Source organism: Stegodyphus dumicola, chromosome 7 (assembly GCF_044657685.1).
Source record: "Stegodyphus dumicola isolate Sdum_Otavi_A_Nest chromosome 7, ASM4465768v1".
In the NCBI taxonomy this organism is placed as follows: Eukaryota; Metazoa; Arthropoda; class Arachnida; order Araneae; family Eresidae; genus Stegodyphus; species Stegodyphus dumicola.
The window spans coordinates 29,490,550-29,509,174 of NC_140774.1; the positions used below are offsets into that span (position 1 = coordinate 29,490,550).

The 18,625-nt window shown below is 30.1% G+C and overlaps 1 protein-coding gene across 1 annotated transcript in view; it reads right to left on the bottom strand.

Annotated features, from left to right (window-relative positions):
- Positions 1 to 18,625, bottom strand: part of LOC118187818 (zinc finger CCCH-type with G patch domain-containing protein) — a 57,672-nt gene that overhangs the window by 14,500 nt on the left and 24,547 nt on the right. The window contains exons 7-12 of the mRNA XM_085820030.1: positions 16,277 to 16,434; positions 14,120 to 14,289; positions 10,618 to 10,661; positions 6,608 to 6,672; positions 5,746 to 5,922; positions 1,642 to 1,733 (exon numbers count right to left, since the gene is read on the bottom strand). Of these exons, the coding sequence (XP_085676156.1) occupies positions 1,642 to 1,733; positions 5,746 to 5,922; positions 6,608 to 6,672; positions 10,618 to 10,661; positions 14,120 to 14,289; positions 16,277 to 16,434 (706 nt within the window). The remainder of the gene's footprint in view (positions 1 to 1,641; positions 1,734 to 5,745; positions 5,923 to 6,607; positions 6,673 to 10,617; positions 10,662 to 14,119; positions 14,290 to 16,276; positions 16,435 to 18,625) is intronic.

Below are 18,625 nucleotides of genomic sequence, written 5' to 3' on the forward strand. Positions count from 1 at the left end.
ACTGGTTGGCTGCAAAGCACATTCTTAAGATAATTGAACTAAAAATTTCAAAAGATTGGAAAAGTACTTATTGGACATAATGATGCCAATAGAGTGTCTGATGTTAATACTAGAAAATCCTATACAGGTTACCTAATCAAGCTTGCCACAAATGCAATAACATGGGAATCACAAAAGCAACAAACCATTGCATTATCAGGTACTGATGCAGAGTACATCAGTCTTTCAGAGAGTGCTAAAAAAACAGTTTATTTACATCATTTTTTTAAAAAATTAAATTTTAATCCTGAATATCCAGCCATTATATATTGTGATAATTAAGATGCACAAAAGCTTATGGAAAACATTATTTACCACTCACACACTAAATACATAGATATGAAACATCACTTCACATGTGATATGAGAAATGAAATGGATATCAAATATGTGCTAACACAGAAAATGCCTCAGATAGAGATAAGATAGATTAATTGAATTGACTGTAAATGATCAATGTTTATTTTTTAGCTGTAAAATATCGAAAGGGGATTGTTGTATTATAAAATATACAGCATTTAGCTTAAGAGCTCTTCTAATGCACGTGCCATTCATGCTTATTTACGTGGTGATTATGTAACTCTCTTTTTCGTATATATGCCTTTTCACCTTTTCTCCTCCTGTACGAAACTGTTCAAGTTAATCTCTCATTTAAAATGTTGACTGATGTTGTACTCTGTTTAGGCTCATTTTTTTTCTTCAAATACTTCGGAAGGTTTTAATTTTAGTATTTAATATTATTTAATATAATGTTGCTGCTAAGTTCACTTATCCCTTTGGTTTAGATTGAGTTTATATTTAAGATTTTTCTTAATTACTTTTACCGATATATATATATATAAATATATGCATATTATATATACATACAGAGCACTCAGAAAATATCTAGCAAAAATGTAGAGGCAGATAGATGAGACGCAAACATGCAGACGTTGTATGTGCCAAAATGGCCCATTGACATTATACAAGGTGCCAATGAATGGAAGATAAAAGCCTTCAACTGGCAAAAAATGTTGTTCCTCATGTGGACATGTATACATCGATATATGAACACAAAACTCCCCAAAACAGCCAAACAGCGCGTGCAATATAACCAAAACAGCACGTGCAATATGTATTTTTTCTATAGAACTATGGTTAAGACATAACACTTACCAAAAAGTACAATGAATGATTTCTGTGTACCTCCTTCGAGTAAATGCTCCAAATGAAGAAAATTTTAAATACTCAATGAGATCAATACACATATTACATCAGATCAGTACATTGGATGATTTTTATTATACATTTTCAATGATTTTATCATTATTGGATGAAACTGTTTGATTACTGAGTGCAATAACATAAATGTCACAACTCATGAAGAAATAAACTACTACAAAAAATGCAGTATTTCACTAATATTTTTTCCTTACAAGCCTTTTATTCTATAAAAAATAACACATTCTCACAGTTCAATAAATAAATGTAGAATGTACAGATGAAATATTAAAAAAAATTACACATGAAATATATAAAGTAAATAAAATTAAATTATTGTTTATTGGAATATATAACACAGAAATTAAGAACTTTTCTTAAAATTCACAAACGATAACTTACTTCAAAATTTAAGTCAATGTTTTGAGATTTCTTTTCATTTCCACGGAATTCATCAGAACTTGGCCTCTTTTTGGTAAAGTCATGTTTAGTTTCTGAAATAACAATGCATGAACTGGGTCAACAGTATTATAAAATTAAAACACACAAATCATTAATATGAACAATTTATGAGAACATAAATTTAAGAAGAAAAGATAATGCTGTACAGCAAGGATGTCAAACTCGCGGCCTCCTGGCCGCATGCAGTCCACAACAAATATTTTTGCGACCCAGCCAATATATCGGCAAATAATAATATATAATAATAAAATAACATATCAACAAAGAAAAAAATGAAATGTTTACTGCTAAGTAATTAACGATAATTTATTCAGTGTTGTTAGATTACTCACAGCGAGCTGACACACACACTACTTAAATTACGAATGCGTGTGAGTAGCTTGCGTTCAGTTACCTTCGACTTTTGGGGGACACGTGCACTCAGAACTTGTACGCATCCCCCGATAGCCGAATGTGGCCGAACTCATGGTCTCAGTTTTCCAATCATAGTTTTGTACGATATATTGGTGCATGCATGTGCATGCACTTTGCTTTATTATTAATTATTACTTAATTCATATTGTTACGGATTTCATAGTTATTTATTTAGTTAATTTTTTTTATTTAGAATTGTAATTAGATTTGCTTCATGTTGCCTTAGCAACGCAGACGATTTTTGATAAGACAGCTGCGTTGGAAGGTTAAAAATAGAACAACGCGTGCATTTAATACCTAATAAATAAATATCTCGTAATTGCTGTTGCCATCCAAAAAAATCCAGATATTTATAGATGTTTCCAGTATATTCGAGAAATTAATTATAAAGCTTATAAAAGCCGAGAACAAACAACTCATTTCAATAGTAGCTGTAGTTCTAGTTTGACATAATTAAAACATTCAAATGTCAACTAGTTCTTTGGGAAAAACAACTTAAAGATGAAGATTTGACGCACTTCCCGACGTGCAGCATGAACAAATCAAGTTAAGATGATACTTGTTCGTATCAAAAATACGCAGAAAAAATTGCAAATTTAACAACTGAATTTGAAACGAGGTTTAATGATGTTAGTTCCCTCAAAGACATTTTTTTTTTCCTTCGATTTTCTCAATAAGCATTGACTCAGTACCCAGCCATATGCAAATGGAGGTGATCGAGATTCAATGCAACTCAAATTTGAAAGCAAAATTCATTGAAGTGGGCGTGCCTGAATTTCACAAATATTTACCAGCCAGGTTTGAAAATACTTGAAAATTCGCATATGAAATTATTTCCATGTTTAGTAGCACTTATCGGTGCGAGCAGTTATTTTTAGTCATAAAAGGTAATAAGTCTCCTATTAGAAACCGTATTAATGATGCTCACCTTGGGTCAGCGTTGAAAGTTATAACTACAAACAAAATTTCTCCCGAAATAAGAAAGATAATAGCAGAGAAGAGATGTCAAGTATCAGGACGTAAACATTAAATTTTTCTTGTTCTTTTCTATATAAATATATATATATATGTTTATTATTGTATTATTTGAAATAAATCTATGTTTCTATGAATATTGATTTTTTTTTTTTTTTTTTTTTTTTTTTTTTACAGCCCGCCTAAAGTTAAACCTTGTTGTTGTTTGGCCCAAGTGTACTTATGAGTTTGACATCCCTGCTGTACAGTATAGTTTATAATGAATTATGAAAGTTATTGAATGATTATTGATTAGTATCATTATCTAACACCAATAAAAAATTATACTAAAAAAACTTATTTAAAATTATTTGCAAAATGGACCTAAAAATAATTTCAGATCTTATTTGAATTTCATGTTTAAATGCTTAATTTATATATTAAATTTGCATAGATGAAATTTCAGTATGAAAAATGTCATAAATACAAATTTACATACTTCAATTGAAAGAAAAGAGTTTCATAGATGATAATTGATATTTTTCCTTCTTCCCTAATACTTTTTTTTTGGGGGGGGAAAGGAAATAAGGCAAAAAAAGATACATTCTGTTCATAAAGATGTAAAAATTGCTGCCTACATGTGGTTGTAAAATTTATATATATAATTTTTCTCCTCCAATATAAAGAATTCCTAAGAAGACTCCTCACAATTGAAGATAACCAAATCATCATGATTCATTTTTAAAAGAAATCCCTAAAACAATTCTTTACAAATGCATTAAAAAAATTAACAAATCAAGAAAGGAAATATACACTGAAGATCTCTACATACCAAAGAACATGAGAGATTTTCCTTTCTTTTTTATAGAACCTGAAAATTTCATAATTTTTCTATCATCCTAATATGGAATTAATTTTGGTTCATAGAAATGCTTTTATTATATTTATTTTTGGAAATGTTTTTAAATGTATTGGCTCAACTTTAAATTTATTTTAAAATCAGTATGTGTTAATCAGTATGTGTTAAGAATTTGTTTGGTGTTCTGATACAGTACAAAGTCTGTAATCTGGACTCGTCGGGACTTCGGCGATTCCGGATTAGGGATTTTTACAGATTATAGATCATCAATTTAAATCTGGTAAGATGTCTTGCAGAAATTATACAATAAAAAATATGAAACTGTAATTTATGAAATAAAGAGCAATTATGGTCTAAAGGGTATCAAATTTTACAAAAAAAAAAAAAAAAAAAAAAAAAAAAAAAGCTTAATATTTATTTGTTTACTTTATTAAACATTTCTTTCAACACACGCATGCGTAAAGCATACATTAATCGCATGTGTAATGTATGCGCATTCTTTACGCGCATGCGTAAATTTGTGGCTTTGAGGTCCAGATTATAGATCATTCCGGATAATAGACCTCCAGATTACGGACTTTGTACTGTAGTATCATTTTTATATTTATTCTCAAAAATAGCTTCTATGCCAATCTGCAGCAAAAGATCTAGATTTCAACAACCTGTAAAGCTGACTATAATCTGAAGAATGTTGATACTTTGATAATAAAAAAGGATAGAATTTCTAATTAGAAAACAAAAGAAAGGAAACAGATAAAAATTTAAGAAAAATACTTCCCTAAAAATTAAGATAAAAACAGTGATAATTACCCAAACACATGCCTGGCAACATTACTCCTATAAAACTAGGAGCCATTGAATTTATATGCAACACATTTTTGTAAATATTCACCCTTCTATAGATTATAATTTTTCAGCATATGCATCAAAACTCATTTTATCATTGATTTCATGAATATATTGCAAATTTCTCTTGACATGTTGTCCCAATAATCCCTGCATAAAAGCCATCAGCTAATCTTGTGGCTTCGCCGTTCTCCCTTGGGAACATGCCATAGATACTGGACAGCACAGAAATGAGATGAATTTAATATCCAAACCAGAATTCAGCAGGGGCACAATGCATAGTATGTAGTTAAAATCTTAGAGGTAGAATCTTCCTGTAAATGAAAGAGTAACTGAAGGCAACAAATGCTAATGCAAAATTTTAGGACACAGTCTGCGCACCTGCATTCCCATTATACTTAAGTAAACTGTAAGCTGTTTCATACAGAAACACCAAAATATGCCTATATTTACTCAGTGGCTAGAAACTTAATTTTGCACTTCATACTATGCACTGTGAATGAGTTTGGATGAATCAAACATTCGATCACAATCACTCTAACATAGTCTTAATCTCTGTCTAATATTTTCAAACAGAACTGGAAAGCACAACTTCTTCCATACAATCATTTCAATTTCAATCATTTCCATACAAGATGAGTGATCTCTGTCTCACGCTACCACAAGATGATGCAAAATTAATTCTTCTGTGGAAGCAGTTACTGAAGATCAAACAATGCTGTATCCAGATTTTACAATATTACAAAATGACAGGTTAAAGATTTTATGTTGATGCCAATTAGTTTTAATATTGACCAAATTTTAGATTTACCAAAACAGGTCTTTTCCATGTAAGAAATTAAAACAAAAACAACTATTTCAAAACTCAGTTTAATTCAGAACATTTTTATATGAATGGTTTCAAACTTTTATCAACTAATAAATTTTTTTAATGAAATCTACATTAAGCTAAGCAATAAAATAATATTTACCACTTTTTGCTAATATATTTTTATTAAGGAAATCAAACACTGTAGCTTCTGGAGCATTATTCTTCTCCATTTTTTCCACTCTTTGTTGCTCTTTCACTTTTTCTGCATTGAATTTATCTTCAACAGAAACTGGACCTGTACTCTCCCTAATTGCAACACAATGGTCTAATGATTTTCCTACAATAATTATTGTACAGTATAATAAATGTCTAAGGAATTTAACATAAACAAAAAAATTCATTATCAGTCAGCATTTTATAAATAATATACAGTGTTAAAAATATTTTTAATAATTACAATAACATTAAAAATATTTATAAAAATATCAATTATATTAAAAATTACATGAGTTAGATGGAATATAAGTTATATCAATTACAGACATTATTAAAAAATGAAAAATTATTGTAAAGAACTTATTTTGTTTTTACATTATACATTTAATAAAACAATGCTCAATTTTAATTTGAAAGATAAAAAATTTTGTGCACACTGAATGGTAACAGCTCTGAAATCTGGAAAAATATTTGTTACGTTAATGATAAACTGAAACTGTACACCTTGCAAAATGGTTGCCAGGATAAATGCTCTGATACACACAACATAACATAACTGGGAAAGGAAAATGAAAAGACAAAAACCATTTCTCAGTTTTATATATATATATATATATATATATATATATATATATATTATTTATTTATTTATTTTTTATTTATTTATTTTTTTTTTACTCATAGGCATTAAATTTAACACAAGCTAGAATTTTAACCCCAATTTTTTTTTTACATTTCACAATGTATCAAATTTAAATTCTATAAAATGGGAGCAAAATAAAATAATCTTGCCTTTGAATAAATACCTTTAGGTAAAACTATAGCTTCCACAGGATCAATTCTTCCATCTGAATTTTTTCCAAGCCCTTGACTACAAATAAAATGCATTTATTAATTATCACAAAAAACCCTAAATACTTAACTATCAGATATTGCAGCTGTTTTAATATTTATTAATATGTCTACCACAGGTGGCAGTAATTGTAAAGCAAACATTATGAAAATTGCCTGCCTCTAAGTACAACAGGACAATGATTTTTTTCGAAGTTATAATGATTCTGGAATATAGTCTCTACAGATTTTGAGAAATGCCTGATTATTTCCCATTAGTACATTTTCTAGATGAAATAATTTTAATAAATTTACAGTAAGTAAAAGATATTAATTCCGTTATAATAACAATATTCAAAAGTCTAAATCTCATCACTCTACTTAAAATTTACCCTTAAAAAATAAAAAATGTAGTTCAAAGTTTAAAAAACAACTAAGAACAAATAAATCATCTGAACGTGACATATCTCCCCATTTCATTATAATTCACACTATTATTTTATGTAAATTAAGAAAATTTGTAACAACTTTAAACCCACCAGACAGCTCTACCTAAAAAATTATCTAGTACTTTCAGTTATACAAGGTGTGTTCGAAAAGTTCGGTGAATTTTACCATAAAAAAAGGAAGCAAGAGAAACAAGCAAAATAGCTTTACTGGCCTTCAAAGTATTTGCCATTAGCAACAATACACTTTTGACATCGGGTGTACAATTGTTGGAAACTGTCTGCAAACACTTCTTTCGGTATGGCTCGAAGCACCGTTGTCACACGTTATTGGATATCAGTAATGTCGGAAAAGTATTGGCCTTTCAGAACTCCTTTGAGGCGGGGAAACAGGAAGAAGTCCACGGGAGCCAGATCTGGAGAATATGGAGGGTGATCCAAAACTGGAACCTGGTGCCTGTCAAGGAATTGGGTTACACGAATCGCAGTGTGCGGCCGTGCATTGACATGGAGCAGATTCCACTGTCCATTCCAGTACTGTGGCCGAATCCGCATATGCGTAGCAGCAGCCGTTTCAAAACCCCCTCGTAGTATTCCGCATTGACAGTTGTAGCCGCAGGTACAAATTCACGATGGATCAAACCCTTACTGTCAAAAATGATGATCAACAATGTCTTGATCCTGGATTGTGTCAAACGACTTTTTTTGGGAGGGGGTGATAACTTTGAACACCATGCCATGGATTGCCGCTTGGTCTCTGGATCGTATTGATAGCACCATCCCCTATAATTATATAATTATTGTTTCCAAGAATTGCGGATTCCGGTCACACATGTCGATAAAATCTCCAGAGGTTTCCATCCGGTATTGCTTTTGCTCGTCTGACAGCGAGTGCGGTACAAATCGGGCACATAGTATCTTTTGTTTATGCAAATGTTTGTGCACAATGTGCTCACACTGTCTAGCCTTATCTGCAATTCGCCAGTTATCATTCTTAAAGATAGTCGTTGATCTGCCGCAAGCATCCGTCGAACTCGTTCCACATTGTCTGGAGTTGTGCTTGTTGTAGGGCGCTCTGACCGCGGCTCATCTTTGACATCCTCCTTTCCATCTGTAAAGCATTTAAACCACTTATAAACACACTTTTTACTCACTGCTTCCTGATCGTAAACTTTCAGAAACATGTCATGTGTCTCCGTTGCCATTTTGCCTAACTTGAAGCAAAACTTTATGTTTATGCATTGCTCCATGTCACACTGACAATCTTTCTCACACTGACTGTGTTAAACTGCTCATAGCGTGTGCTTCCTCTTATCTGTCGTAAAATGGCCATTAGACGGCTCTAGATGACATTTCTCTCACTGCGTCTGCGTGAGTGCAAGATCCTAACCAACGTGGTTTTTTAATTATGAGACCAATCCCCGAACTTTTCGAACACACCTTGTAAAACAAATTTCAAGGGATCAGAAATGCTAATATGATTGCCAGCATGCTATGTTTACCTGATAAAACACTTTAGATGAAATTTTATTACACTAATAAAAGAACAAAGCTGCAGCTTTACAATCCTTTTGTCAGCTGAGGTTTATAAAGCATATCCTGAGCAGCTTCAGGAATATGAATAAGATGATCAAAAGAAATCTGAGACAACATTTTTTTTTTTTTTTTTTTTTTTTTTTTTTTTTTGAGAAATATTCTATAGTACAAAAACCCAGTGATATATATTCCAACTAATATTGCAGTTGCAGAAAATCAGGACTCTGTAGTGGCATCATAAGTTCATGAAGAAGCAAGGTCTTAAGAAATTTCCACCGAATAGGTATTCCATATATGGTTATTACAACTGCAGATATCCTTCAGAAATTCATGAACTTCAGGAATTTTTTTTTGCCCTCAATTTTAGAAAGCAGAAAATATTTGCTTTATGAAGTTTTTAGAAAACTGAAGAGCAAGCTCAAATTTCCTTCAGATGGATGAAGCCCATTTCATTTTCAATGGCTCTGTAAGCATACACAGTTTAAATATGAGTAACTGAAATCTCATTAGTTTAAGTTGGGATATCACTGCATCAGACAAAAGTAAAAGCTTAGTTCCATTTCATTTCATCTTTTGTGACAGCTTTTTTTTTGGAGGGGAGAGAAGAAAATGAGTTTTAGCCTGGAACTATCTCTCCAACAGTTCAATGTTACACTGACCTATTATGAACATTTATCCTAGCTTGTGAAGGAAGACACGTCCTAGGATATTGTGACATTCATGCAAGATGTAGCAACACCCTAAACTGCTTCTTTTGACACAATTATGATTACTAAGGTATCACTAAAGAATAGGTTAGGCTATTCAATTACGGCAAAGCCTCTAGGGTTATCTGCCTAAGGGAAGGGATGCCTTCGTGGAGGACTTTCCAAGGGAAACTGGCTCGTATACACGTTACACATGGGGGAAACCATGAAAACACCCATGCAGCCAGCTCGATCGCGGGATTCGAACCTCGGACCAAACTGCCAGTGTTCAGCGACTTTACCGCTCGGCCGCTGGTGGGCAGAACTAAGGAATAAATCATCACTTTAGTAAAAATGCCCGCCCAGGTCTCCAGATCTGAACATCTTGTAACTTCTGATTATGAAGGTACCTGAAATTACTTAATGTTATTAGCAATGCATCAATGATCCTTACAGAAATGCTGTTTCATGATATCAATAACATCATCTTCAGGCTGTGCTTGATAATGATAATCAACACACTAAACACTTCTTATAATAAAGAATTTGTCTCATGTTGTAAATCAAGTAACACCTGGTGAACACTTCTGTCAACTGTTGGATATATTCAGCATTACTACAATATGAACTTCATCTTGCATTGTAAATCAAATGCTACTTAGTGAACATAATTGTAATTAAAACATGTTCATATTAATTTTTTAACTCTCCTATACTTGATGCTATTTTGCATAGACTGTGTTTAAGATAACTTAAAAATTCACTGAAACATGATTTTTTCTATCTTTTAAATTTATTTACTGCCGAATCTCGCTTCATACCAAATTTTAAATTTATTTATAATTATTTCCAGTCTGATTTTTATTTAATGTATACTCAAAGAAATTCAAAAATTGAACTAATGCAAAGAAAGGTAAAAATTACATTTTAAAAGAATGCTGAAATATGAAAATATCAATGATAAAATCAAATCTTCTAAATAGACAGAAAATTTTGGATTTGCTCATAACAAACTGAATTTACACAGAATTTATAAGCTGAATTTGTATAACCATTTTACTTTTTGTTTTCATAATATTCTCTTCATTAAAATTATATTAAGCTCATCAATAATAATTATTATTATACATAAATAAGGAAGTATAGTACTTAAAATAACATGATAATGTACAAAAAGAGAAAATGAATCTCACAATCGGATAAAAGCATTACAGCTGTTAATTAAAAATATAAAGTTGCTTAAGAAGAAAATTTTTAAAACATATTTTAGATTACTCAAGGGAAAAAGAGAAGTTAGATTTCATAAATTATACTTACCCCCAAACATAACCCATTTTGGCCATTAGTTTTGAGGCAATTCCCTATATATAAAAGACTATCTTAGCAAAATATATTAAAAAAAAATAATATACTTGTAAAAACAGGACACAGATTTTAATTAATAGATCAATGATGAACTTCAATAAATACTTCAAGAGAGAGAATTTTTACATCTTGAAATTATTATTACTATTATAAAAAAATCTTCATATTTCAATAATACACTGAATGGCCAGCTTACAGTAAACTTAAGATTTAAGAAACAGGGAAGGGAAGAAAAACTAAGCACCAAATATTTGAATTAATACTTTTCTCAATAAACTGAGTTGAAAAGTCATCTAGGATTCCATACTGTTTCTGATGAAAATTATTTCAATGCACAGTCGCTGACATATAAAATGACATTTAAATGATAAAATTCATTTTTTAATCATGTATTGATAATGGCATTAAACATATTATCATGACGAAGAATAAGACAAAATCTTGAAAGCAGCGTTTAAAGTCCCCTCTGCCAGTGGTGGGCACTTGCCTATAACAGCATAGGCCAATACTAAGGACAGAAGTGGTGGCCATTTTATTGGGGAGGCACCTAACAGGCAGGCAAATTACCGCCTATGAAGGAATAGACAATTTTACATCCATGCCTTCTCTGGAATTCGAACCCGGACCCTTCGGTATCGCAGTCAGGCTTCTCTAACATAAAATTAAATTATAATTCTATTAACATAAAATTAAATTATAAACTAATTTATATTGACATGAAAGTGATAAAAACGATTGGAGGATACAATTATAGGATTTGGACAAAGTGTTGAAATCTGTCGGAATAAAACTGATATTTGACAATAAGAACTTAAAATTGTTAACTTATGTATTTTGTTATGCTGTCTATATATTTTGCTATACTGTCTGGGCAGCACTATATCGTCTGGGCATTTAAAGTTAAAATATTTTGTTTATACTTAATGATATATTTTTCATCTTTTAATAACAAAAACATGATGAGAAATTATTGACGTAAACTATATTATAGCAATTTAATTAATGATACAGTCTTTTGATCTTTTAGGGAAAATATATTGAATAATTTAAAACATGCTGCTAACTTGTAAAATGTGAAACATCTCAGTTTCATTTCAGTTCAAATAAAAATATTTGCATTGCATAATTTGTTCAAAGCACACTTTTGAATATTCATAATATGAATAAGACTACTTATGAAGGTGATTAAATGACCTAGAGAGCTATAGCAGAACAAATTACTCTGCATTTAAGGGTTCTGGAAAAGAAGCTCACAGTATGACCTTCATGAATTAGGAATAATATATGAATATGACTTATCAAGGCAGAAATACAAAGAAAATAATTTTTCTACTGTTCAATTTACCAATATATTGAATTAAAGAAATTCAAAGTTCTTTTGTATTAAACACAGTCATTTAGAGGATGAAGTAAGACAGGCTTCTAATCTGGGGAGAGGTTAATTCTGAAAGCTTTTAGATTTTATATTACGACCAAAGGGGCATTTTTTAATGGCGAAATCGAAACAGGATATGAAAAGCGAAACAGACATTCAATGTCGTTTGACACAAAATACTGTTAGACATTGTAATGTCTTTGCATTGCTACGCAACCAACACAAAACCTGTAAGAAATGTAAAGAAACCTCACAAATAAAATATCCATACTTGAAGATGCACACGATGTTAATGGAATGCTTAGAAATCGTTGAGTTTGTTAATAAAAAATTAAGTTTTACAAAATATGAAATAGATAACAAGACAAATTCCAAAATTCGAATTTGGGCTTCCAGATGCCTATATTCGAGTGCAGGACTACAGTATTCAAAATTTGATGTCTCTAGGTACCGTTGTTTTTTCAATATGCGAGAAGCATACATACATTCATGCAGATTCTTCATTATTTAATTTCTTTAAATATAATGCAGCGCTCTAATGGCAACAATTTGCCAATTGTTGTGCAGGTGGCAACAATTTGAAAAGTGATTCAGACAAATGATTGATTGCATAGTGAACCAATGCAAAATGCCAGAATAAAATTAATAGCCCTTCTGGACTAACACTCATTTGGGCTTAAAAAAGAAATATGGAGAGAAAGAATGAACATAAAATTAAATTATAAACTAATTTATATTGACATGAAAGTGATAAAAATGCTTGGAGGATACAATTATAGGATTTAAATAAAATGCTGAAATCTGTCGGAATAAATCTGATATTTGACAATAAGAATTTTAAATTGTTAACTTATATATTTTGTTATATATGTGTTGTATCCATATTAACATACGTACAAAATAACAGCATACAAATATTGAAAAAACTGGAAAATAGGTACATAAATAATTTTTTAAATTCATTTGTTAATTTTTTTCATAATTTTTCCATTATTTATATACATTTTGTTGTTTTTTACTCCAATTTAATTACCTTAATAACATTCATAGAATAACTGAATTTAAATATATACTAGCCCACCAAGATGAGTAGGCTGTGGCGAAAGTGAAATTTATAAGTTCTATGTACACCTGAAAAGAAAATGTATAAAAAGATTTCAATATGAATTAAATCAGTTCATTCTTTCCAAGCAGCAACCAATTCATAAATATTTTTTGTTGTTGTCACACCAGGAAACAAAAACTTTTGACATTTCAGATATACATATGATGTCATGATTTAAATTTAATGCAATGTAACAACTTTTTCTCAATATCAATAAAAGAACTAGCATGGCAACAGCATAGCGAGTCAATGATCCTAACCTGAAACAAAAAAGTTGCAAACAGCAGCTATTTATTTAAAATGATAACATTAACAAAAAATTTTCAATGTACAATGATATCACATGCAATTGTGTGTTTTCTTCAGCTTCAGAATATGACCTTATATAATAATAAGATGTTTAATGTTAAAACTTTTTCTTAACAAACTCTATGATTTGAAAGTAAGTAGTCACAAAACTTCTCAAAATAAAGCATTTTTATCTCCGTCATGCGAGACTGTTGCCACTTGGAAAAGTGAGTGTGAAAATTAATATCTTAGCTGATTAAAGTTGTACCAAGATGAGAATGGTTGAAATGGCTTCCCAAGAATTTTTCGAATTCTGCAGCAAGGCACTTTTTCAGTCATTGAAAGGTATCTTAAATTACGATGCAACAGAAATTTTTAACAACAGTTCAAGAATATATACATCTACTGGATGTGCAGTTCCAATGCGCTGGAGATCACACTATTCATTCATTGGACAGCAGATTTTAATCATTTGCATATTTGGTCAAAACATTTATGTATACGAAATTTCACAGGAATCGAATTATTCCTTCTTGGTGCATCGATTTTTGTTTTATTTTGTTTGTTTGTTATTCAGTGCATGTAACAAAATTATTAAACAGTGATTAAATATTTATTAGATTAGAAAATACAGAACAAATTTTTAAAAACAGATGATAGAAGAAATAAAGAAATCAAAAACATGCCTTAGTATGCTGTTCCCACAAACCAATTGGAGAAGAGCCTATTTCTGTCATGTAATTTATTTCAGTTGGAGTATTCTGTAAATCGGATTTTTCTTCAAACTTCAAATGAGATTCTTCACAAGAACTATCACTACTACTACCTTCATCATCATCTGATAAGGTTAAACCCTCTGAAAATTTTATTGAAATATTTAATTTAATGCAAATAAATACATACATGTGTAATAAAAATTAGAAAATAGAAAATTTAAGCCTAAACAATTGAAGAACTTAATTCACACCTTACATGAAATATAGCAGCATTCTTCTACAGAATCATTTTTAATATATCTTTTGTCATTAGATTTCCTTCCTTAACAACATAACCTTCATTAATGATTAAAAATCATATAACAGAACTTTTCATAAAATGTCCAGAATGAAGTTAAATGGTTTAAACTTTATGTCTTTTTAAACCCAACAAAGAGTATTGCAGTTTTTCAATATCTTTTGCAGTAATACTCCGTTTTGCTATTCTTTTGAAACTGAATTTTAGAAAAAATATATTTCTAAAGAATGCAAATAATCTTAACTCATTTTTTAAAATAAATAACATTTCAAGCCATTAATTATATTTTTTGAGTAAATTCTTAATTGCACAAATTTTATTACTGATTAAAAATCAGATCACAGAATTTTTCATATAAATAGTCTGGAATGAAGATAAATGCTTTAAACTTACAAACTATACAAACAAAGTACAATCCATAGTCTCCTATTCTTTCAATATCAATTATAGTAATGCTCATGTTTGCCATCGTTTTGCAACAAGGTTTTAGAAAAATACTTCTAAAGAAATGCAAACAATACTGACTGCTATTAAGGTTAATATGAAAAAAAAATTACCTATCTATAATAATGGCAATGTGCTTAGTATCATCATTATGTTTTTAGAATAAACCAAACCTTCTCTCAAAATGTGCTTAGAAAATATATTGTAATATTACCTATGATTTAAATAAATATTTATTAAATAATATTGTAATGAATAAACAAGAAAACCTTCACAGGTTATAAAAATAATTAATTCAACATGTAATTAAATGGATTTAAAATTTGTAGTAAAATGATTATTTGATAACAGATATATAGAAGTAGTTATAGTATTAATATTAAGTTGCAAATAAAAATTATGAATTCTAAACATGTGTGATATTTTATTTATTTTTGCTTCCTTACATACAGTTGCAATTTACTTGTTTATCAGAATATGCTGCACATTAGCAACAAATATATTTTAAACTCAACAGAATATTAAAATCCTTGTCACTAAGTTAACTATCATACCATTTGCAAAAGCTTGCAAATGGTATGACAGTTATCCCTAGTGAACGTCACACCAATGGGCCTGGGTTTATATTGCAAAATGAGATGTATGGCAGTATAGAGATTTTATGTAAAAGGAGAACTTAAAATTAGTCTGAAAATCCTTTCAAGAAAATGATAACAAGGCGGGAAAAGTACAAGATCTTTAAAATAATCAAGAGTTCTTTCAGAGTGCTTCTGATCAAAATTCCAATGAAGCTTAAGCAGATAGCTCTTTCTTCTCTTTTTTATCGATAATGGGGCAGCCATCCACTGGGTTTAGTTAACTTTTTTGGCGAAAAGCCCCATTATCAGATGTATCTTATAACTTGACTAACTCATTTTTAAAAACTTAATTTCTTTTTCATTTGATGAATGATATTAGAATTGTTGCTTTACTCATATGTTATTCATTTTGACTATTTCAACAAAATAGTTCCAACAAATGGTGCAGAAAGGTTTTACACCTTAAAGAAGAGTGGCCAATGAAATAAGCATAGATTTAGAATAAACCAATATTAATCCAAGATTAAAAGTTACTACATCACTACAATACAAAATCTAAATTTTCAAAATCTGATTTTAAAAGTTGTTAAAATTGAAAAAATGAATTTTATTTTTTAGTTTATATCAAGCACTTTAACTTAAAACATTTTTAAATACATACTTTAAAAAATACTATTAACATTCTGTTAATTAGCATTCATCATTAACTAACTACACTCTGTTATCTATTTAAAAATAAAAATTTACACAGTGAATTAACATAAAAACAATTAAGTGCCAATTTAATTACTGAATTAGATAACTTACCTAAAGGAAGTATGTCATAAGCAGCAAGGGTATCTGTACTTCCATTATTGTCATACTTCACAAAATATTTATTATCAGTTAAGCAATTTTCTATGACAGCTGTATACCATAATCCATCCTTATACTTTGCCAAACATTTAGAATCTCGTTGTACATTACTATTAAGTAGAAGACAGAAAAAAGAAAATTATAATTTAGAAATTCTAGCAATATTTTGGGAAAATTATACCCTACACTTTTACGAATATTACACTGATTTACTGGCATACACTGAATTACTTACTAGAAAATTCAGTTTCCACAACATGATTGTCTTCTGTAGCAGCCTTGGCAAGAATGCTAATTTGGCATGCTTCTGCACTGGTGAGAAACAGATGGTTATCGATCTATGTGTAAGCGAGAAACAAATGGTTAACCCTTTGACGCGCGGTGGTCGCGCCCTGAAACCACCATTTTCCGAATTTTTTTCCTCCTCTATTTTCCGAAATTTTTGAATGAAAATGAATTGATTACTGATCTTTTACATCTAAATAACACAAAATGACTGTAGAATCATATATGTTTTAGGTATTAATACTTCAGATCGGATGCCTTTTAAAATTCGTTTTCGATGAGACAAAATTAACTTCCTTTTATTAATATAAACAACTTTAAATTTCAAAAGTTACTCATCGCACATCATAATTTCTATCATAAGCAATAAAAAATTGCAGTAATTAAACTGCATATATAAAAAAAAACCTCTATATGTATGGCATTTGCCATGTGGTTTCAGGGCGCGACTACTGCGCCACTAGAGCATTGTGTCACAATGCTTACAATCTTCTAGAGGGTCGGTGGTCGCGCCTTGAAACCACTGGCGTTTGCTTCTCAATGGCGTTCGCTTGCTTTTCAAATAGGAATTTTTATTTTTACCCGGATATAGATAAAGGGCTTTGAAACCACAGAGTTATTTTATTACTAAACAATACATGCACCTGCTCAGTAAAAAGGTCTTTCTTTTCCAAATACCTTTCTCTGACATCAACACACTTGCTCCCCAAGCTAGGCTTGTAATTTTATAAATTATTTCCTGTGGTTTAAATTTAATGTAAATGGCACTTTGCTATAATTAAAAATAGAAATTGCGCAAAAGTTTTATTTAAATAAAAAATATTTTCTGAATATTTTGGGACGAAATACGAATAAAATAAGTATGAATGGGAAACAAACAATCCGTACAAAGCCAAAACGACCAAGCCCCCCCCCCATTAACATAAAAAACCACAAATTTCATGTGCCAGATGAAAAGAAACTAATAATAACACTGGACATATACCAGTGAAATTTAAATCCAGGCAGTGTACATTTTGTAGCACGAGGAAGAAACCTCATAGAACAAGATGTATGTGCGAAACGTGCAGTGTGTGTCTATGCATGTGCCAAAAAGACGAAACATGCTTTGAACAGTGTCACAAAAAAAAAAAAAAATTTTGAAATTAAAAAAAGAAACACCGAGTTCTTTTGTATCCTTATTTTATTGAGTTTTTTAATCCATTTATCCAAATGTCCTTATTATGTAGGTACTTATATTTTCACTGCTATAGAAAAATTACATAAATGTTTATTTTTTAGTTTTTTCTGACGATTTGTAAAATAATGTAAAAAAATTATATATAATGCAATTCTTACATAATTTTTTTTTTAAATCTGTAAATTTCGTCATTTATTGGAAACGCAAACGGAAAATGGTAAGTTTTTTATCCCTACTACATCAGTAAGTTTCAAAGTCCTAGACGCGCGGTGGTTTCACAGTGCGACCACCACCCACAGAACAATGGGCAATAGTAGATTTTTTTAAATTCATATATTATTTGTCTCTAGGATCATAATATTCAATTTCTAGAGTTTTTAGTTAAAAAAATTATAAAAATAATATCGCTTGCATCAAAGGGTTAACAATATGACTGGTTTTCCAGATTTGCATTCAGTCAGTATAGTGGTATTACATTGTAAAGTTTTCACTGTGATTACTTTTTTCAGTTTTCCATGAATCAAAAAACAAGCTATAATTGATGCCTGAGGAATTATTTTGCGACAACTGCTGAACCATAGCCACCAGAAAGAATGTGTAAAAAATGCATTTTTTAGAATCTTTATATATGCTATTTTTTTTAAACAAATTGCTAACAAGATTATGTTAAACAGAACAACGACTAGAAATTCCTGGATCGTTTAATAATTAATAAAATTTTCCAGCATGCTATTTTAAATACTTTGCTTAGATAAATGCATTAAATATGATAATTAATAAATACATAAAATTAGTTCTGCTGAATTACGTGTTCTTTTAAATAAATGATGACAGAG